At 40.0% G+C, this 22477-nt stretch overlaps 1 protein-coding gene across 10 annotated transcripts in view; it reads right to left on the bottom strand.

Annotated features, from left to right (window-relative positions):
* neo1a (neogenin 1a) overlaps positions 1–22477 on the bottom strand; it is a 181244-nt gene that overhangs the window by 29530 nt on the left and 129237 nt on the right. For 6 of the 10 annotated variants that reach the window (XM_077518927.1, XM_077518926.1, XM_077518933.1 and 3 more), the window contains exons 8-16: positions 16218–16452; positions 14882–15036; positions 12045–12193; positions 10851–10989; positions 10547–10596; positions 6490–6634; positions 5313–5423; positions 3651–3845; positions 2271–2366 (exon numbers count right to left, since the gene is read on the bottom strand). In XM_077518927.1, the coding sequence (XP_077375053.1) occupies positions 2271–2366; positions 3651–3845; positions 5313–5423; positions 6490–6634; positions 10547–10596; positions 10851–10989; positions 12045–12193; positions 14882–15036; positions 16218–16452 (1275 nt within the window). The remainder of the gene's footprint in view (positions 1–2270; positions 2367–3650; positions 3846–5312; positions 5424–6489; positions 6635–10546; positions 10597–10850; positions 10990–12044; positions 12194–14881; positions 15037–16217; positions 16453–22477) is intronic. The other 4 variants (XM_077518935.1, XM_077518931.1, XM_077518934.1 and 1 more) reach the window with 1 other exon arrangement.

Consider the following 22477-nt stretch of genomic DNA (forward strand, 5'->3'; position numbering starts at 1 on the left):
CGATGACTCTCTTCAACTACTTGTTGGTCCTCGCCCCGCATGACTCCATTCTCTGTTCCATGATGAAGACCCAAGCATTCATGCGGTTACGGTGCATACTGTGGCTTTTGAGTAAAATGCAGAAGCTGCATTTTTTATTTTTTTTTACCCAACTCAGAGAAAACTGACTTCTTATTATTTGTAAATGGACCACTAAAACGAAGACGGTCTCTTCTCACTAACATTCCTTGCTTTTCGCTCAAGTCGTTGGGTTATAATGCACGCTAAACCCCACGCTCTCTCAAACCAAGTTCAGCAAGTTTTCACAGTTTCATATGTTTCCAAAGTACTATGTAGGTCAGCTTGTCTTTTTAATCCCGACTTGAACAAACTGGCAGGAAAAGACGGCGCCCCCGAGGAGGCAGCAGCAGACGATGGTGGAAGGTTTTTGGTTCTGCTTTGAGAGGAAACGTTTGGATCTGACGAAGGGTTGCCAAAGCCACAACAGGGGGTCCGGGTGTGTGCAGCGCTGTACAAGGATGTGAGGAGGAGCACTGAAACTCACAGAGAGGCTCGTGCGTGTGTGCGCTTGGGCTGTGCACCCCCCCATCCTCCCCTCAAAGCCTGCTGACGTGATTCATGTCATCCAGCATCCCGCCCTCTCAGTATTGCAACAGTGCTACGGAGGAGACAGAGTGGCGCCATCAAGGCTGAGCGGGGAGCCGCGAGTCTAGTTTTGAAAGGGGGGTGGGCGCAGACCCCCCTGTGGGACGCCCCGGGGATCCCGTGCAACTTATCGTCATACGCTGACACAAAGTGTGTGTGAAGTCTGCTTTCATAGAACCACACTAGAAGTGTTTCATTTGTGCCGAACGCTAGATTGGGACTTGTGTTTTGGTCTTTAATTGAGATGTAGATCATAACTAGCTTGTCTGTTGTCATGGCTGAGGGCAGCGCAGCTCATAAATACAAAGGGACAGCAAACATGGCTATACAACAATTGCGGCTGTGCTAGTTCTGGCCAGACCTCCACATAAACAGTTCAGACACTTTTTTTTTTCCCAAAGCTAACGTTTTCTTTCTTTGCTTTGTTTTTAAATGTCTTTAGCTCATTTGTAAATTCTATTTAAAGTTCTACTTATGCACCCTGACAAATGCAAACATTTGGAGTCTTGACAGATTCCGTCTTATTATGATTTACAGTTACAGTATGTTCACTAGCCACAACATTAGGTGCCTTTACAATCAAATGAGATCCAATTCAAGTGATGGAGTCATCATTCTGTTGTATGTTTTGCTTTGTTTGACAATGTGTTTATTGTTGCACTTAAAGTTCACAGTGGTGTCATATAATGAAAGTTGTGAAAGTGTACCAAATTTTCAAGGGAAAGTCAAGCCAGGGATTTTCTTTACACTTTTCTATACATGACATTATGTTTAATATTGCATTTGTGGAATATGAATTAAGCAGCAAAATCTACCTGTTTTTCTCCATCTCAATTGGCGGCCATTTTGCCACTTCGCACAGTTGGTCAGGGCTCAGGTAACGACCAATCACAGCTCACCTGTTTTCTAACTTTGGTCATGTGACGTTTCACAAGCTGAACCGTGACTGGTCGTTACTTGAGTATCTGTGATGTCATTTTAAGTCAGCAGCAAATGGCAAAATGGCTGCACCATAAAATTGATTAAAACAGCTGCATTTTGCTTCTTTACTCATATTTTACAAATACAATATTAATCCGAATATTATGTTGAGACTAGTGGGGCTGCATCGAAAATATGAATGTTTTTTTTGGGGTGGTGGGGGGTTGGGGGTTGGAGGTTTTAAAGATGCATTGCGGAGTCTGTCCAAATTTTTTTTACTCGCGTCTGCCACCTCTGGCCGAAAGTATTAACTGCAGCCTTTGTGTCAAGCTTTTTCATGGTGAGAGTGTGAGTATGTGTGCTTGAATAGTAGTTAAATAAGAGTTTAGTTTTTTTTCAGCTCCCCTCCCAATTGTGTCGTTCGCTTGCTAACACAACACTACATGTCCGTGGGGCCGAGCATGACGTCACCCTCCAAAAGTGTCCCCCCCGCCCCTCCAAGAAACTGTGGAGTAGAAAAATCTTTAGCATTAACATTGTAAAATCCACAAGGCACCTTTAAGTTCAAATATTTCATAAGTATATCCATAATGTCGAGCTTTTGCCAGAAAAAAAAGAAGAATGTTACATTAAGAACGAAGCTGTGAATATAAACGTGTCGATCAGTCTTGCAGGTATTTGGGAGTTGGATGTGCACGTCCTACCTGACTGTGGTCTTGTGATGGCACTCTCATATACAGGAATCCCCTCGCCCACGTTGTTGAAGGCCTTGAGCGTAATCACATAGTGGGAGCTGGGGTCTGAACAAGAGAGATGCAAAGATGGAGTGCAGCAATAGAAATTGATGCAGCCATCTAATCAAGCTGAAACTCGAGAGACACTCAACTCATAATGGCGATATTAGCTAGAGAGAGCATCAGAATAAAATAATTCATCTTGCTGCGACTGTAATGAAGGCTTCCAATATGCATGCGTGGGCAATTTGCCAGATCTCAAGTATACCTTTATAAACAAAGACTTTTTCCGCATGACAATTGCACTATTTAAACCAGGGGTATCCAAACTTTGTCATTTGAGGAGAAATGGAATGATGAAAGGGCTGCTTGTAAATTTGCTTTACTTAATTTATTAAACACACTAAAATCAATCAAGCAAGCCATTACACTGTGTATTGCTTAGATTTTCTAGTTATTTTCAAAAGCTGTTGCATAACAGCTTTCTGTTAAAGGCGGTGAGGCAAATCGTTGACCGTTTTCACGATTTTGGGGTGGTCAAAGCCCTCGTATCCCACTGGACTAAACCCACCCGTGCACTGAACAGCGACCAAATCCCATCTCCACATTCACAACCAAAACAAGAGCAAACTGGAGAAATTTTTAAAAGTTACGGTACTTGTGGATGATTAATGTTCATAAATTAGACTTTGACACAGAGCATAAAGTGAAACTCTGAAATTGAATTATTCATTAACCACAGTGTCGTAAATAATTTATTTGTATCTTTGCATATCTAGAAAAGCTCTACAGATTATCAAATGTGGGTGGTGGGCCAAAAATGGCCCCCGGGCTTTAGTTTGGACACGCCTAATTTGAACTACTTCAAACATTGATATTACAATCTAAAATAATGTCAGAATTGATCACATTTTCAGTCCTCGAAGGGCAGAAAAAAAAAAAAAAAACAACAACAAAAAAAATACACGGTCTACTCTAGCAGAACATTTTAATAACTTTACAATAAGTACCAAAACGACCAATACATCTTTAATTTTTTGTCCCTGGTTGGTGTGACAAGCAACTTGCGTAAGGAGCTCAGAGCTCATTAATCCTCTAAATTGACACTATGAATAAAATCAGCGGTGCAGTTTAATCATCTTGTGTGAGAAACTGTAACCAATTTGCATCTTTTTAAAAAGAGCAGCAGAATTGGTGACTTGAAAAGCACAACCTCCCCAAAGGTCTTTATTAGTGTCTGTGAAATTAAGTGACAGATAACGAGTCAACAAATCAGTACTTTTTGAAAAACAGCACACAACTACAGTAAATATTGCAATATCTAACTCTTCATAAAAGAATCGTTCTTACCGAGGTTTTCAATAGTGTAGTAGCGCTGCTTGTAATCTACTTTGATGGTCTGAGCGTGAGGGCTGCCAATGCCGTAGCCAATGCTGTAGCCACGTACAACAATGTCCTGGTTCTCTGGTGGAGTCCAGCTCACCACGATGCTGTTGACCAGGGGACGCACGTGAAGCGAACTGGGCTGGTCTGGGACCCGGGATTCTGGCAAGGGAAATTCCAATCCGAATAAAACTTTTAATGAGGGCAAATATTGGGAAAGTACGCAGCGCCTCTGGTGTCAGGGTCGGAATCTTTTTTTAAATTTTTTGCTAATCTGTACCCACAGTTTAGTAATCTGTACCCACAGTTTAGTAAACTGTACCCACAGTTTAGTAAACTGTACCCACAGTTTAACAATCTGTACCCACAGTTTAGTAATCTGTATCCACGGTTTAGTAAAATGTACCCACAGTTTAACAATCTGTACCCACATTTTACTAATCTGCACCCACAGTTTAGTAAACCGTACCCACGGTTTACTAATATGTACCCACAGTTTAGTAAACCGTACCCACGGTTTATTAAACCGTACCCACGGTTTACTAATCTGTACCCACAGTTTACTAATCTGTACCCACAGTTTACTAATCTGTACCCACGGTTTATTAAACCGTACCCACGGTTTACTAATCTGTACCCACAGTTTACTAATCTGTACCCATGGTTTAGTAAACCGTACCCACGGTTTATTAAACCGTACCCACGGTTTATTAAACCGTACCCACGGTTTACTAATCTGTACCCACGGTTTAGTAAACAGTACCCACGGTTTGTTAAACCGTACCCACGGTTTACTAATCTGTACCCACAGTTTAGTAATCCGTACCCATGGTTTAGTAAACCGTACCCACGGTTTATTAAACCGTACCCACGGTTTATTAATCTGTACCCACAGTTTAGTAAACAGTACCCACGGTTTATTAAACCGTACCCACGGTTTACTAATCTGTACCCACAGTTTAGTAAACAGTACCCACGGTTTACTAATCTGTACCCACAGTTTACTAATCTGTAACCACAGTTTAGTAAACCGTACCCACGGTTTAGCACTTCTGTGGTGTTATGTAATATGCATGTGCACACAACGTTCAAGTGGTTGCTTGACAGCCGTATTAGCAGCGAACGGCTGCTTTTTTTTAATTTTTTATCTTAAACTGTAGACTAGTTTTGGCATCTTAACGATGCATTTGGATGAATGGATGACGGAAAGATGTCATCCAAGTATGGCGTATTAATTGCGGAGCACAACAAAACACGTCTGCATTTCAACAGCCTTCAGGCTTAACACGGAAGTAAAAGAAAGAAAGAAGAAAAGTGTTTGAGCGTCTCACAGTGGCACAAGCGCAACATTACACATCACCTGAATACATAAGTTTACAGTATAAGATGAAAAGAAGCAGCCGTTCGCTGCTAATACTGCGTGCGCATGCGTATTACATAACGCCACAGAAGAGCTAAACCGTGGGTACGGTTTTGTATACTGTGGGTACAGATTGCTAAACTGTGGGTACAGATTGCTAAACTGTGGGTACAGATTAGCAAAAAAAAAAAAAAAAAAAAATCAGACCTTGAGACCAGAGGGGCTCCGTAGGAAAGACTGTATGAAAGAAATAAAACAGTCAATATTACCATCCAAATCACTCTCAAATGTCTCTGCTGCAGTCCAGTCTGTGGCTGGGCCCGTGCCGTTCACTGTTATGGCAGACACCCGGAAGGAATACTCGGTCCCACGCTCAAGACCTACATCAAGGGGAAAACTGTGTGACTTGCATTTTAGTGCAAATATTTCTTAACAAAATCTCCCTGCAGGATCTGAAGAGGAAATTTGTAAGCCCGCCTCACAGTGGTAGTATTCCCTTCTCTAAAACATCAAGGCAATGACAATTGACGTCTCCACATGGGCTTAGACTGTTTTGTAGATACAAATATGCAGCACTTGAGAAAGATGTCTCATAAAAGAAAAAGCTTGATGGAAACGGAGAAAAAAACTAAAAAGGATTTGGAAAAGTCTCGATCCAGTTTCACTACTGGGTGCCAGCATTGGTATTCATGAGCGTCTACTGACAAATGATCTGCTGCTAAATTCATTTGCAGAAAAAAAAAAAAAAAACATTGTAAAATTGTCCAATTTGGTTTCAACATGCTCATCTTGTAGTTGCTGCACTATTCTGCGCCACCCTTGGGGTAAGCTTCTAAACGCTGCCAAACCGTGTGCCTCCGAGGCTACATCTCCCTCTAAATGCAATTGAACCAACAAACATCCTTCTGTTTCATGCCTCCAGAATGTTTGAAAAAGGATAGAATCAACTTTTAAGTGCATATTCTCTTTGATGCAAGCACAGTGGGAGGTCACACCACTTGAAAGTAGCTGAGCCCAACATCTAATATTCATCACCGATTGATTTTGGTGATAGCCCCGGGGGATGGAACAGTATCATGCAAAGCCACTGAGGCAAGTTCAGATCATATTCATGCGCTAATAAATTCAAAAGGTTGGAGACTTGAAGCTCATTTAGGGTCCTTGAGATGTTCAGCAAATGATTGTATGCATTTGTCCTACTTGTAGTCTTGTAATCTGAACATCTCTAAGATAGCACACTATGGATGTGACTCAAATTCAGTAATTACAATTTAACATTTCTATGGATGTTAATGTAAAATGTCATTTTAAGGTTATCTGTACAATTACTGAATGTTCTTTGATGGTGACATTTTGAGAATTTACGTTATATAGCAAATTAAAGATCTAAAAGTGAGTTTATTACTAAAATGGCCCTATCAGAAAGAGTCAGTCAGTGTTTGTTACCATCAATGAGCTTGGAAAGCTGCGTCCCCCCGGTGGTCTCCGCTGTCTCACTTCTCCGTGATCCTTTACGGTATCGGATCTTGTATCCTGTGATTTCTCCATTCTGGGAATTGGAGGGCGGCGGCTGCCACCGCAGCATGATGCTCTGTGGAGGGCAAAGGAGAGTCAATGCAACCAATAAGACCATGAAAATGACTTTAGCATAGTGAAGGCTGTGGAGTGTAATGGTCAAGTCATGTCTATATGAGTATCCTTAAAATTTACAATAATACAGAACAGACTAGGGCTGGGCTTAAAAAAATAAAAATAATCAAATAATACATATCAAATCGATTTTCCTTTTCAAGCCTGATATCGATTCAGAAAACCATGAATCAATTATTTTAATATCTCCTTTTCCCATAAATTCACAACAAAAAAGAATTTTAAAGGCCAAATGTTTTTTTTAATCTTACTGTTTTCATGATATTTACTGCTCACGTGAATTTAAAAGTATCTTCTTATATTTACGAAAAACCTGACATAGCATTTTAAGACAATCCTGAATGTTTTCAATTTATAGTTACAATTAATTGAATTTGAATTATGAAAATATTTTCATCTCATCCTTGCTGATGTCAATGTTTGTGGAACACTTCAGTGATTATAACACATTACTTTCATTAATAAACTAAATCATTTAATCAGATACTGCCGCTGGAATATTTAATTTGGAATTTAACATTTGTGTTTTTATCATGTCCTTGATATTTAAGAAGAATTGATGTTTTATAATTAATCAATATCAGATAGAAGTAAATTGAATCAAATCGGAAAAAAATGAAAATATAATCAAACTGAACTCTTGTGAATTGAAATCGAATATACTGAGGAAATTAGAATTGATACCCAGCCCTAATACAGACATGACAAACTAAAAGCTGGTTGTGGACAATAAAAAAAAATAAATAAATAAAATAAAATGAAAAAAAAAAAAAAAAAAAGATCTCAATTGAGTGTGAATATGAAACTGATTTGCCAGCAGTCCAGGCCTGTCTCCTATTGGGGGGGAAAAATAAAATAAAATAAAATAAAAAATCAGAAACCCTGAACTGTTGAGAAATTGAAGCTGGACATAAGCAAACATTGAGGAGAAGAAAAAAAACCCCAACAAAAAAACACCCGCAAAGCTTCAACAATTATGTATTGGCGAATTGTAGGTGAACGTTTCTGGCTGTGCGATTCCATATATATAAAGTCAATGTGCGTTAAGCATGTGGTTTGAATGCCCCTGTCCCCAGCTTTTTTGGAATGGGTTAGGCATCAAATTCAAAATGAATGAATATTTGTAAAAACAATCAAGTCTATCAATTTGAACATTAGATATCCTGTCTTTGTAGTTTAAACACTGAACAGGATGCCGATGTCACAACTACATTGGAATTATCGTTTGTAGTAGAAAAAAAAATCGGTTGTAATGTCATCCGTGCTTCACAAACATTCCTATTTGGGAGGCAGGCCAATCAGGATGGTCACATGTTATGGAAAAGAAGCATAAAAGGTGTGCTCAATTATATTACTTGACAGTGGTGTGAATACCTCACAAAAACAAAGACATGAGACCCCAATGCGTGAATTTCGCTTCCAGGCCCACAGTTCACGCTGGGATTCATACATCCGGAATGCTGTGTGTGTTTAAAGATACAGGTGGGGGGTGGCTCGGCAGGAGCGAGGAGTTCATTAATTCTCTCCTACTGTCATGCACAAAAGACTGAATGCACCAACAGGTCACACACTCTCCAGCCCGGCCCCGTTGGGGGAAAAGACACAATTGGAATTGTGTGACGTATATTTCTCCTTTTACATGAACGGCCACTACTCATGCCGCGTGCATTTATCTGTTCTTCTCACTTGAAGCAAAGTTCAATTGACTCTTAAGAAAGTCACAGGGAACAAAGTGAGGAGGAGATGTGAATGAAGAGAGAATATGAAACATACGATAGAAATTTCTCCTGTAATATTGTTAGCAAATTAGATGAGACATCAGTGCCTTGTATACTTTATGACTGCTCGTGTTCAGAATTAAACTGTATGAAAAAAAAAAAAAAAAAAAAAAGAACAGGAAAGAGGGATTTAATGTGTGGAAATAGAAGGCAACCAGTTACTTGTTTCACAGTGAATTGCTTCTGCCTAGAGACCAAAACAAAACAAAAAGTGACAATTGTCGTCCTTTCTACCAAATGACTCCTTTTACCATTTGTAGCGGCACCCGTTGTTTTGTAGCGCTCAAATCCCAACTGACTCTCCCTCAACAAGGGTGGCCAGTTCCCTCTCAAGCTGCTCGTGTGTGATAGGATTATTGAACAGCCTCTTTTTCCCGCATTGCTTTGACAGCTCTCTCTCACTCGGTCTGTCAGCGAGCGGCACTGACCAGCAAAGGTTTCCATCCTCCAACATTTGCAGTCAGCGCATGCACCTTTTCTATCTTCCAGGCTCTCCATTTACACGATAGGTCTCACATATCATTAGGAAGAAACAACTTGGTTGAAGTGTACAATAAATAGGCCTGCAGCTCTCTGTTTGAAGATGTACAGTAATGGATAAAAAGAGAGGCCGTCTAAGGCAGCGCTCGTGTTTTCATCAGGAGCCTGTTGGGAAGCCTGCGGCCACCTCAGCAGCCTATCGAATCGGCAGTGTCACACAAGAGCTACAGTGTGCTCAACTGTAATAAATCCGATTTAACAATTAGAGTTAAAAGGCCTGACACACAAAGACTTGGGAGCTGTTTAAATATAGCCGGGGATTCAATGAGGGAAAAGACGGAAAATTCGGCTAAAGCAAAAGATGAAGAATGTATTCAAATTTATTGGCTGATATTTGAGGTAAATGTTGTTACGCTTTATGGCACAGCTGGACTGGCACAAAAAAAATAAATAATAATACTAAAAATCGTCCCTGGCATTTTGACTTGGGCACGCCAGCAAGACTCTTGACTAACATGTAGTTCTGCCACTGATGTTTATTGATGATGTTTCAGTTTGCTATTTATATTCAAAATGGATAAAAAGAATGGTCCCTCTAAATTGTGGGCTAGTCCTTTGGGGTAAAATGTAAGAAAATAATTAACCCCTATAAAGCCTGAACCATGAAATATATGAGAGGAAATTCTGATTCTTTGTAAATATTTATTGGTCCTTTAAAAATAATATTTTTTTAAAAATTAAACATCTTCCACATATGACTTGATTTGTGTCATTTGACAGATCCGGGCACAATGATTTAAATCCGAACATTTGTAAATGGCAAAAATATAATAAACAGACACATCAAACATATTAGAATTTCCAAAAATCAGAAAGAACATTTCCCACTATTAATAAGCATGGGTATCTCTCCTTTCTCAATTGGGGCGATCTTGCAAGGTCTGAAAAGCCATCAGCTGGGTAATACTGCCCTCTAATGGATTATCCGTGCAATGCACGTGCCAGATCATATACATCAGGGTTTTAATGTGGGAAAAATGTTATACAAATTAAATTGAGGGATCAAACTGTATTGTATTTAGTATGATACATTTGGATTTATAGGGTTAAAAAGCACTGCATCGGCCCCAAAGGAGGCCGACCCACCGGGCATGTGGCCATCTAGCCCTGCTTTATGGTACGCTTTCTATGTTATGGTTAAACGGTGAGCGACACCATAAATGTATCCTCACTATGGATTCCAATAGCATTTCATTGCACTACTTTTGAATTTTCCTCTCTTGCTTTTGTGCAACGTGCACTTGCACATCTATTTAGCAGCATGTCTTCAGCTGCAAGTGTACTGATGGAGCGTGATAAAGAGGGAAAAAAAAAACTTCTGACAGCTAAGCCTGCTGCTGATGAGACGATCGATAAGGGTTCACACACCCTCTTAACCAGCTGGGGTAGCAGGTCTACTGTCATGCATCTAATCACACATGCATACACAGCACTGGTGTGCTGAGTGTTGGCAGGGGATCTATTTTTCACAAAATGAGCAGCTCCCGCTTAGAGAGGGGGAAAAAAACATGAAAACCTTTCACACTGTGGCTTACCTTTGAGTTTTGCACTTCCAGAGTGAAATTTTGAGGAGGAGCACTTGGCACTGTGAGGAAGAAGACAACTATATAAAGCATGAAAGAAAAGTGACACTCACTCACAAAATCAATACAATGGCTGAGTTGACGAAGAGAATATTTCTTACTTTTTGATTGACTGTGTCAGTCAAGTAGGAATTCAAAAGTATCTTATTATTGTGGTTGTACATTGCAGTGGTGTAGAAAAGCATGACATCATATTGAGAGCTGCCTCTAACATTACCTGTTTTGTTAAATATTTAACAAATTTGTGTCTACTGACCGTCAGACAGCGTGCGGACCAAAATGTCATCAGTGGAGACACCTGGACCATGCTTATTGTTGGCCACCACACGGAAACTGTACAGCGTGTTCTTCTTCAGCCCGGTCATGGTGTACGACGGGCCATCCACGTCAACATCCTACAAGATAAACGCAAGCATGTGCGGTAGTCTTTCACACAATGTCAGTTTCTTTCTTGTTCACTTTTTAGTTAGGCCGAGACAACTTTTTATCTAATTCTAACCGTCATACTGTCACGGATGAAACATTCAGGTTTCCCAAAAGTGGCAGAAATAACACATTATCTTATCTATCTAATCTAAATTCAGACTTTAAAACTGCAGCATAAATGCTTCCTCTCAAGTTTCGCTTCACTAACTAGGCCAATCAGCGTGTCCTAAATTACTTCCAACCCATTTGCATTCACTTCTTAGTTAAACATAACAACGCTTCCATAGAAGACTAATTATAACTTCTTCATTTGATTGTGATTATTGTCAATAGCAACTTTATACTTGAAAATGCATTTTAGAGTACAGTATGTACTCTATTTACTTTTGCAGATAGAGTATAAAAGGTCATTTCTGCTTCCTCGTTTTTACCAGCTCATCTCAAGCTCTCTCCTCCAGGGAGCTGAGGCATCATTACTCAATGCACTGGATGAAGTTTCATTCATTATCATATTAAAGGCTTTTTAATGGCTCGCTGGCTTGCATGTGGCAGCTGCTGTGGCTGACTAAATATGTAACCCTCGGAATTGTACTCCTGTGAAACCTGTAGGTTTAAAAAAAAAAAAAGATGGATGAATTCACTGTACTGGGCTTTTGACAGGACAACACTAACACTGGGCTTCAAAGTTATTATTAGAGTTAATAATCAATCAGTACCATTAGCATATACGTTATAGCATTATTTATAAGATGAGTTCTGAACATTTCCTGAAATATGGATCAATTTGCATATTTTGTTGTCCTGTTTTCAATGACATTTGCTTGTTTTGTATTCATGGCTAAAGAGTGATTTTGTTTTCATAATTATGACAACTAGTATAGGTTAGTAAAGTAATAAATTAGAGCACATTCCGACATACAAATTAGGTTACGTCGCCACCATAAAAACTCAGCTGGTGTTGTAAACAGAGGCCGCCAGTATTTTGTCTTCATATGACGTCAGCAAAGCTGACTTTGTAACTAACCTGTTCATTTCCAATGCTTTTGTCTGTGTAGTACAACTTGTAGGTGAGGACCTCTCCATTGCCCGTAAGGGGTTTGTCCCAACTCAGAGTGACGGAGGTCGGGGTATTCGACGTCGCCTGCAGGTTTGGGGCCGGGCCGGGAACTTGAACTGAGAACCAAATGACAGTTGAAACCACATTTTGCATAGTTGAATTTCTTATGCATGAGATGTTGTCAGCTGACTACTAAAAATAATAAAAATAATTGCCCACTTTCAAGAGTGGAATGAACCTGCTTGAGATTCCTAATGGACCAAATGTTTGTATTCCAAAAACGAACTACTGCAGTTATCAAAGTACTCTATTTCAACTTTCACTGCAGGGCAAATTAGCATAAGCACCATCCATCCATTTTCTATAGCATTAATCCTGTACGGTGTCATAGGATAGATGGAGTTCATCCCAGCTGACTTAGGGTGGCAGGCAGGGCACGTGATCGACTCATCAAACACAAGGTATTCAACTCATACGCGTTACTATATGTCATGAACCCATGTACTGTTGGTCTAATTTTGAAACAACAACATAACAGTGACAACGGAGGCAACATTGTAAACATTGTCTTATCTGGAGGTGCCAAGTTTTATTTAGTTTGATCATAGTAGCTATTTTTGGATTATTAGTGTTGAGTTCTAAGGTAATTCAAATATTAATACACAAGTTTGTGATTTAGTTTGATCGATGGCCAATCAAAACAGCTACGCGGCCTTACTAAAAATAATGTTAAGATGTGCAAGCCTACGTGACGAATATGCCCTGCACATTTTTCAAAGTGAATCTGAATTGTTTTATGTGATTTTGCGTAATGGCATGACATGTCTGTAAAATATGTACATATTTGTAAATGATTAGAGAGGCGAACAAACAAGTACACTGTAGGTGTAAAGTTGCACTCCAGTACTGCAAGCACGGAGGGACATGTTGCATTGTCAATCACTGGTGTTGTTATATGTGACCTCACCAGTACAAACATGACATTATGATTAATATTACATTTGTGGAATATGAGTTATGAAGCAAAATCCAGCTGTTTTTATCCATCTCAGGGAGCAGCCATTTTGCCACTTGCTGTCGACTGCAGATGACATCACAGTTACTCAGGGCTCAGGCAACGACCAATCACAGCGCATCTGTTTTCTGAAGCTGAGCTGTGATTGTTGTTACCTGAGCAACTACCATGTAATTTTCACTCATCAGCAAATGGCAAAATGGCCGCCCCCTGAGATGGATAAAAACGGCTGAATTTTGCAGCTTAACTCATATTCCACCAACACAATATTAACCAGAATACTATATTTAGACTAGTGGGGCTGCATAAAACATATTTGTGTCAATATTAAGATTGTTAATCGCAGGTGGCCCTATCAGTGTGATATGGCAATACGTTCGCCATATTGGGTGTGGCCAGTAGCCGCAAAATCTGCAAATTATAGTCATAAAATGGTGTTAAAACAGCATAATGCAATGAAATGTAATGATTCAGTCTTCAGTTTTGAGTGTAAATCAGTTGAACAAACCTTCACAGATCACTTCACTTCGCCACATTTGATACAGCTGGGATGTCAATATATATGAATACATACTGCAAAATGTTGTTTATGGTAATGGTGGCCAGTTGCTATCAGACAATCAAAAATATGCATTTCAGACTGAGTTCTGGCAACAGGTTTGGTAGGGTGCCATTTGTGCTTCGAAGTACTTTGAATAGGAACTACAACCAGGCTTGTAAGCTTTGCATGCCAACACACGTCTCCATACTTCCCCTCATAAGCTTTGCTGCAGATTTTCCCGACAGGAAAGACAGGCTGCCATTTATCAGCGTGCATATAGTCTGAAAGTGCCCGCATCCTGTTAAGCCCGTCTCTGAAGAGCTAGAGGATGCTTCAGGCGAGCAGATCAAACGTTTAAGCTCCAATTTGAACGTAAGAGCTCATAAGAGAGAAATATAGTGGACAGGTAAACCTGGCAAACCTGGACACTATCCACCCCGTCTTGTTGGTTATCCCCTATTGGACAGCTCGGCACCCACTGGTACTAAAAGTGTGTTGATTCATCTGCCTGCCCTCTAAACAAGGACATGGGGAAAAAGACAGTGGCTGAATGAGAAAGTGAGTGAGTGAAATGTTGCCAGGAGCTAAGGGACATGAGAAGAGGCTGTGCGTATGGAAATTCCATTCACAGCACATGGAGATAAGAGCGGGTGCACTGGTGGTGAAGGTGACGGACCGACACCTTCACACACAAACAAAGATGAGCACCACTAAGTCCCGTCTTTCCTCTATGATGCATAAGTCTCCTCCAGTCAAAATATTTTAATGAGGAACTTGAAAGCGGAGTTTTTTTTGTTTTTTTTTGTCGTCCTTCTGAACACAAAATCTTACTTACTTATGTAGGTAAGCTTGCTTTAAAGCACATGACGCGCACACACAAAAAGACTTAAGAAATGCTTGGGGGTAAACAAGCGGAGAGAATTTGCCAATTCTCTGGTGTGTTGTTGGGTGGCCGAGCTTGAAAAGACTGCGCTGTGTTTAAGTGTGTTCGGTGGTGGGAGCCTGTTTGAAGCCAGTGTTTATGTATGGCAAGTGAATATTTGCATGGGTGAGAGTTTATTTGCACATTTGTGTGCTTCTTTTGAGTGCATCCTGTTTTCCTCCGCGAGCAAGGACGAGCAGGCTTCCAACAAACTAGCTGGAGTTTGTCTTTTTGTTGACGCATCCTGTTTACTGAGCACACAGATGAACCGCGCTCCTGGCCGTGTGGTATGTGTGCACATGTAGGTGGGTTCGTGTTTGCCTCACCTTCAGCCTGGGTGGCCACCTTTAGGCCGGCGGAGCTTTCTCCTTGGCCGTTGATGTTGTGGGCCACAACCCGAAAGCGATATTTGGTGTCTGGCATCAGATTCTGGATGGTGACCTGCAACTCCCCTGGTCGGCTTGTATTTACAACTCGCTCCCTGATGTGGACACAAATAAACACACATCGGTGTCAGCCTAACACTATTTGTACATGCGATGGTTTCTTTTTGCAATCCCGATTTTGTTTAATCATACATCCAAGTAAGTCTCAGCAATCAACGTTTCCTTATACACTCTAAAAAGAGAATTGAGAATTGTTGAACCAAATTAACATAAATTGAATTGTTGACCAACTTAATAAAATTGCTTCAATTGGTAACCCACAATTGCATTAGGTTAATCCAAAGTGAATATATTAAGTTTAACAAACTCACAATTAATTAAACTTCATCTATTCACTTTGGATTAACTTAATAGTCGTAGGCTTTACATTATCAGAATTTTTCAGTCAATCACCAATCAAAAAGTTCGAAAAAAACAAACAAAAAAACAATAACCACTGATTTGATCAGAAGATGGAACAATATAGCTACGTATTTAAAAAACTTTTATATTTACTCTACAGTCCACCACCACATTCACAGGGGATAGGGACTGAGACTGGAAGTGTATGGGGGGGGGGGGGGGGGGGGTCTTCAGAACACACTGATAAGCATTAAATCTAATATATAATGTCTTATTTCACAGAGCCAATCTATGACATAATAGATAGATCGGGCAAATTAAAGAGATACTTGACCCACTGAGCCATTTTCAACAATAAAAAGAATTAATTTGATAACACCGCGATTGGCTGGCAACCAGTTCATGGTGTAACCCCGCCTCTGCCCAAAGCCAGCTGGGATAGGCTCCAGTTGGGATCTAAAGTTTTTATTGCGCATAAAACTCAGGATTTAATCAAGAATGTCAGATACACATCACAAGCATATTAAAAAAAACTGCTGAGTTTCAAAGAGCTAGTATCGCTTTGTTTTAGAGAGCGAACTAAAGCTACTCTTAGCTAGTAAAATTTCCCTTTTAATTTTCTGTAACTAATATGCATAAGAAGTCTGCATTTTTGGGCGGAAATGAGGTTCCCTGTGCTAGTGTTTGCTCATTTCAATGAAAACCCTTTAGAGGAAATAATTAGCTTTAATTAATAAACACATACTGCTGTAAAAAGTGCTTGAACTACTTTAATGAGATCTTTTTGGAATGCCCTGAAGCCCAGGAATGCACTCACAGTGGTCGCTCACAGAGAAGCACCCCCCTGGCACAATGACAACATCGGCTGTATTACCTGCTTGTGCCTTCCTGGCTGTAGAAAACCGAGTAGGTTAGCTCGTCTCCATGTGGTTCAGCCGGCGGGCGCCAGGTAAGCTTGATGAAGCGGGTGGAAACCAACGATGCCACGACGTCGCGGGGGGCGGAGGGAGTGGGTCCTGCTGGACCAGCTACACCCCCAGAGCCTGGCGTTACATGGTCAGTAGTGTTAGGAGTCAGTGAGGGGGGAGGGAGAGGGGGCAGGGCTACGTCTTGGGGTCGGGAAGAGGAGGTGGGAGGGTTGAGGGAAACGGGTGCGGGGATACAGGGAGAAACAGAGACAGCATGGGGGGTGGAAACGGGAGAAATATTGCCCAGAAAAAGAGGGCAATTTGGAGGAGAGCAGAAAAGGAGGTGAAATGGAAATGACGGTGAAACGAAAGAAAGAAAGGAAACAAAAACAGAAGAAAAAACAAAATAACAACAACGTAACAAAAAAAGACGTCTGGTGTCACAGGAAAACAGAAATCAAACAGTTCTACTACACTTACAAAGCACAATACAGGGGGAAACTACACGTGCAGATTCAAACTACTTACTAGAACACAACAATAAATTGCACATGACATTTACACAACTCTTATAGTCAGGAAATAGTGGTCATTTATAACGTTTAGCTTTTTTGGTCGACATAAACCCCTATTTGCATTTGAGACAGAAGCTGATTCTGAAGGCTAAGAGCTCTCTCAAGTCAAGACATGCCAGATGATGCTTTCAAACACTTTTCCATCTCTTTCCACAGCACTGTCGCAGAGACACGAGTGGGTATTAGTGATATTTAATTTCATCAGGAGGGAAAGGCAATCTGTGGCACAACACTGCGAGATCTGCTTCCCATTTGCTTGGTGAGTAGGCAAGACGGAACCATATGGAACCGAATGTCAGCGCGCAGGACAATTCTATTTACGTGCAGGTCAGGGGAACTGATGGGGGGCTAAACACAAATACAGCAAAGTAACATGGCAAGTGGACCTTGGGTTATAGAGAAACTGAATGTTTTGAAATGCAAACGACTGCTGGCTTATTTAGCTGTCACTCCAGCGGGACAAAAACACTAATTTAGCTTTCAATGGTTTGTTTACAATTCAAACCTCCACTTGGATTTGTGTCAAAGATGTGCAGCTATTTTCTTTCAAAGTAACAAATAGTAATTCACACGTGCGCACACAGTGACTAACACTCTTTATCAGTACAGCTACAGTAGACCTCCACTATTCGCTAGGTATGTAACAATATCCAAATGTCACAATATATTATCACAATATGAACCTCACAATATGATAATTATCACGATATTGTGGTGGTGTTGTCAATATTAATAAAAAAAAAAAAAGCTCTTAATATTATATCTATCAACCAGTGTTTTCTGCTATACAATATCCATGCCACTATGACAATATGGTCACCACTCGCCACCCTCCGCCATTTTGAATTACTTTGTAAACAATGCACAGCATATGTTACTATTGGCTCAGCAGCGTAAAGTATTATAGTCTATGTAGTTCATAATGCTGTGCTTGGCTGTAGCAGGTGAAAAGTAATGTTTTTTGATGGAGATGTATTTGCTTTAAATATCCTAACATGATGACGACATTGTGGCAATTTTAATGATGCGATATTACAATATTGCGGTTATTGTTACATCCCTACATTACTATTTGCGGGAGATGGAAATAGTGCTGGCCTGCGAATAGTGCCCCCCCCCAAAAAAAACAAAAACAAAAGAACCACCACCACAAAAATATAATAAAATAAATAAATAAATAAATAAATTAAAAAAAAAAAAATGTGCGTGCGCCGAAACACAAGTATGTACAAACTGTATACAAACTAAAAAAAAATCTGATGCAGCTATAGGTCACATATATAAATAATGTTGCAGCATGCTTCGTCACCACTGAAAAAATCACCCATGACAAGTTAATCTAAATTACTCTCTGGCAGTATTAAAAGTACATAATGTAATATATTTAGTAGAAGGTAGGATTTATTTATTTTATGTACGTATGGGCACGAATGGGAAAAACGCCCCCAAAAATGTTATTTACAATATGTTCTATGTGACCCCAATGGTCTAAACAACATTCTGATTAATATTGTGTTTGTGAAATATTAATTATACAGCAAAATCCACCTGTTTTTAACATTCTCAAGGGTAGCCATTTTGCTGAGCTGTGATTGGTTGCTAGCTGAGCCCTGAGCAACTGAGATGTCATTTTCACTCGACAGCAAGTGGTAAAATGGCCGCCCCTGAGATGGGGTGGATTTTGCTGCTGAATTAATATTTTACAAATGCAACAGAATGCCATTTTTTTTTGTTGAACTCCCTTTAAAAAGAAGAGAGTAACACAATTAGGCACTTGGTTTTCAATTACACTTAAAAGTAACAGTAATGCTGATCTCTTGTCACAAAAGCAGACACTTGACCATTTGACCGAAAATCTAAAGAAGCAACACTGACTGAAAAAAAAAAATCATCAGATATGGAATATAGACAAAGTGCTATGTCATGCTAAAATGAACAGGCCATTGTGCTTTTCCATCTTTGCAGCAATAATCCTTATCTCTCCATCAGAAATCTTTCTTCAATGAATACGCCCGGAGTGTCGTGGGATCGACCAAGACACTAATGACATTCCTATCTTCACATCAACTGCAAATAATTGACATGTAGCAGAGTAAACGGTGTTTGTCTGTCCAATCTGTCTCGAACATGCAGGTTGGAGGTTGTTACAGTAAGGAAATGTCAGCCTCCTACCGTCATTACCAAGCTCCATTCATAGCTGATTAATTGTATCATTAGTCTTTGTGCCCAAGGTAATGAATAGGGCTTTAAGGCTTTAATGAGGAAGGTTACTTCAGATCTGCATAATATATCTGGGCCACCAACACATAATACAACTGGGACAAAGACATGCACAGTGACGCATTTGTCTTAATATTAAACTGAGAAAAAAAATGAATGTGGAACTGTTGCAGTGTCAGCTGAGAAGCAATAGAGGAACTGCGGGTACATTTTCCGAACTTACAAGTCCTTTGGTCACAAGTGGTATTCTTAACCACTAGTCCACAGTGGTTCCCCTAAGCTGTTTGCCAAAGGTTAGCGTTAAATATATTGTAATAAATTTGAGAGCTGCGAGGGACACCTGACTATAGAACAAATGCTGTGATCAAATAAAACAAAGTCAGCTTCTGACACCATCCATATATGCACTTCACAACTTCAACTTTTAACAGTTTCTAACTCCACTGATCGGTGTCGTAAAGGTGTCATGATTGTGTTTTTTCTGTGTTTTGTTTGTAGCAAGGGTTATGTTCGAGTCATGATGTGTGGTCAAGTGTCTGTTTTGAACTGATGCAATCAGCATGTAACTAGCATCTAGTTTCAACTGGTAAGAAGCTATGTGAAGTTAAAAGCTATGTGATGTCAGGAATCTTTAATCTCTTTATCTGGTCAGAAGCCAATCAGAGAAATCAATGTCAGTCCTGTTACCCACATGTCTGGCCACAGCCAATCCGAGAAGTGTGTTTTCGTCAGATTATTCTTCTGTTCCTCTTTGCACCTCCACTGTGCCCAAGTTAGCTTAGCGTCTCTTGATTCTTGATACATTCTCGTTGTTTCTGGTCTTGTCAAATTAGCTCCAAGCCACTCGACGTTATGCAAATAAAGAGTTAAAATCTTATTTGTATCTGCGTTTTTGGGATCCAATTCCAGTGCCTAACAAAAAGGGGAGAAAAGTGATGCAGATTCCAAGGACCCATGAGAAAATAGTATATTTTTAATTTGCGGCGATGCAGTTTTGGGGCCCAAAGTGATATTTTTTCCAGAGAGCGCAAATAATTGGCAGCATCCTTGGGTGTGACTCTTAACATAAGCCAAGTACTTGATCAAATGGTCTGAGTGCACAGATAAGAGAGCCAGTCAGCCTCAGACTAAAATAAGGCATTCATATCTGCCAGAAACACACACAGGACTGGAACCACTGATAGATCAATGAAGCTATATATAGCAGACCATGGCAGGTTCTCGCAAAAGATTTTTTTTTTTCTTCTCAGGATAAGCTGCCATTTGTAATTGTCTTTGATAAGGGTTACCACTATGTTGGAAGCAGCTCCAGCATGATAGTATTTATGGACAATTCCGAAGTCATGTGCTTTCATCTGACAGAAAAGGAATGAACAATGCAGTCCAAAGCATGGCAAGTTTTATAGAAGCAGCTCAAACATCTAGTGCTTTGCAAAAGTGTTCACACCCTTGTGACATCATTTCACATTATGTACACAATATGTGACTTTTGAAGGTAGCGGGTACCATCACAGCTTTTCGGGGGGCTTTTCGGGGGGCTTCATAACAAAAGGGGTGAATACATATGCACAAGGAATTTGTTTGAAACAAATGTATTACACGTTAAAAAAAAATTATTCTGATTAATTGAAACATTTTTCAATTAGAGGCTGTAATGTAACAACACAGATACAAAAAAAAATAGACAAAGCGATGAATACAATACATGGCACTGTGTATTTGAGTCAAACCAAACAGTTGCATGCTTGTGTTTCAATCAGGTATAAAAATAGTTCCTTTTGTGCTGAGAGTTCAATTCAATTTAAGGGTACAATAAAGTGGGCAGGCAAAAACAATACCGTTAATTGCTTTAATGGTTCTAAGGTAAATGTTGTGGAAAATTATTGGTGGCTGGGAGCAACTTCTGACGACTGTGGCTCTTTTCCGCAACGGCTCATTTTCACGACTGGCTAAATCAGATCTGGCTATTCATGACAACCGAGCTGCACAAAAAAAAAAATAATAAAAAAAAAAAATCAGCAAAGGAAAGTGGATCACAAAGGAGGCAAAGTGAGAAATGGCTGAGTGCAAGAAAATTGGCTAACCAAGCACGTTTTGTTCAGTTGCTCTCAAAGAAATGAAAAGAGGTAAAGATCTTCCCCAAAATTGAATGGGTTTTCCACAACTTTTCAACATAATACCAGACTAGTGTTAGATGGAAGCTGGATGAACTAAAAAAATAAGCAACAAACTAAAATAAATTGTTCAATGTTCCAATTGTTGATTTGTTCCTTCTTGCAGAGTCACCTATTCACACATTTCTCTAAGAATATTCAATTAAAAACTCGTTTTGACAAAGCCCTATCTGATACACAAGTATCGCTTTGGCTCCATTTTGTGGCATCTTTGTTGAGGGGAAAGGCCACCCTCCTAAGAGAAAAGTAGTGCTTTGCCACCACCTTGTGTCATCTATAGAGTACATTGTATAGTGTGGGTGGGTGACAGATGTATGTTTTCCTCATAAAACGTTCCTATTGTGGCAAGGACCAACTGCGATCTGATGTGATAACCAATGCGTGCATTTATTTCCAAAGATATTTTTCTGAGCAGCAATTAGAACAGATGTCGTTCGGAAATCCAGCAGCCGTCCTCTAATTTGGAGCCTTTTTTTTTTTTTTTTTTTTTTTCAATGTAACTACAGAACGGATTGAAAGGAAAGCAGGATGTTAAATCTATTTACATTAGACCGCCTGGAATGTACTCAGGGGTAATATGGTTTCTATAAAAAGTGACAACCAATATCCCGCAAAGCTAAACAGAGGGGGATATGTAGAATTCCATTTGGAATCCTCAGAGACTAGGAAAAAAAAACCTAGACGAAGCAAAGATGGTGTGGTTGCATTTCTCAGCATGAAAGCGATGAGTGGAATTGAATGAGGATGGTGCAATCATAATTAATCATATATATAAATACAGTACACCTTTCCATGTGCACAGTCATGCTCCACAGACTACTGGTGGGTGAGTCAATGTTTTTTTTTTTTTTCCTTCTTGGTTGCCTCGCTTCGACAAAAGCTGCCACACATCACCTCCAGAAACGTGCAATATCACGCTAGCCCTCTTTGGGCATGTAAATGAAGATGTACAGACACGGTAAACAATGTAAATGCCACAGGCTGACTGCCAGAGGAAACGAGGCCCCTTGGGCTTGCCTTTCAAGCACATCACAACATCCAATGATGCTGCACATCTCCAGAGCCTCTCACCCAGAGCTGGAAGGAAACACACTTCTTATCTGCTCGCAATGGTCTTACTACCTTGGAGCTAAACAAGTAAACACCAGACGAGAAGCACAAGATTTGATTTTTACCCATCAGTACCACCAAGGATGGCACTGTATGTTTTTATCTTTGTGGATTTGTCATTTGTTTGTGTCTGGGCAACACTGTAAT

Source organism: Festucalex cinctus, chromosome 4 (genome assembly GCF_051991245.1).
Source record: "Festucalex cinctus isolate MCC-2025b chromosome 4, RoL_Fcin_1.0, whole genome shotgun sequence".
In the NCBI taxonomy this organism is placed as follows: Eukaryota; Metazoa; Chordata; class Actinopteri; order Syngnathiformes; family Syngnathidae; genus Festucalex; species Festucalex cinctus.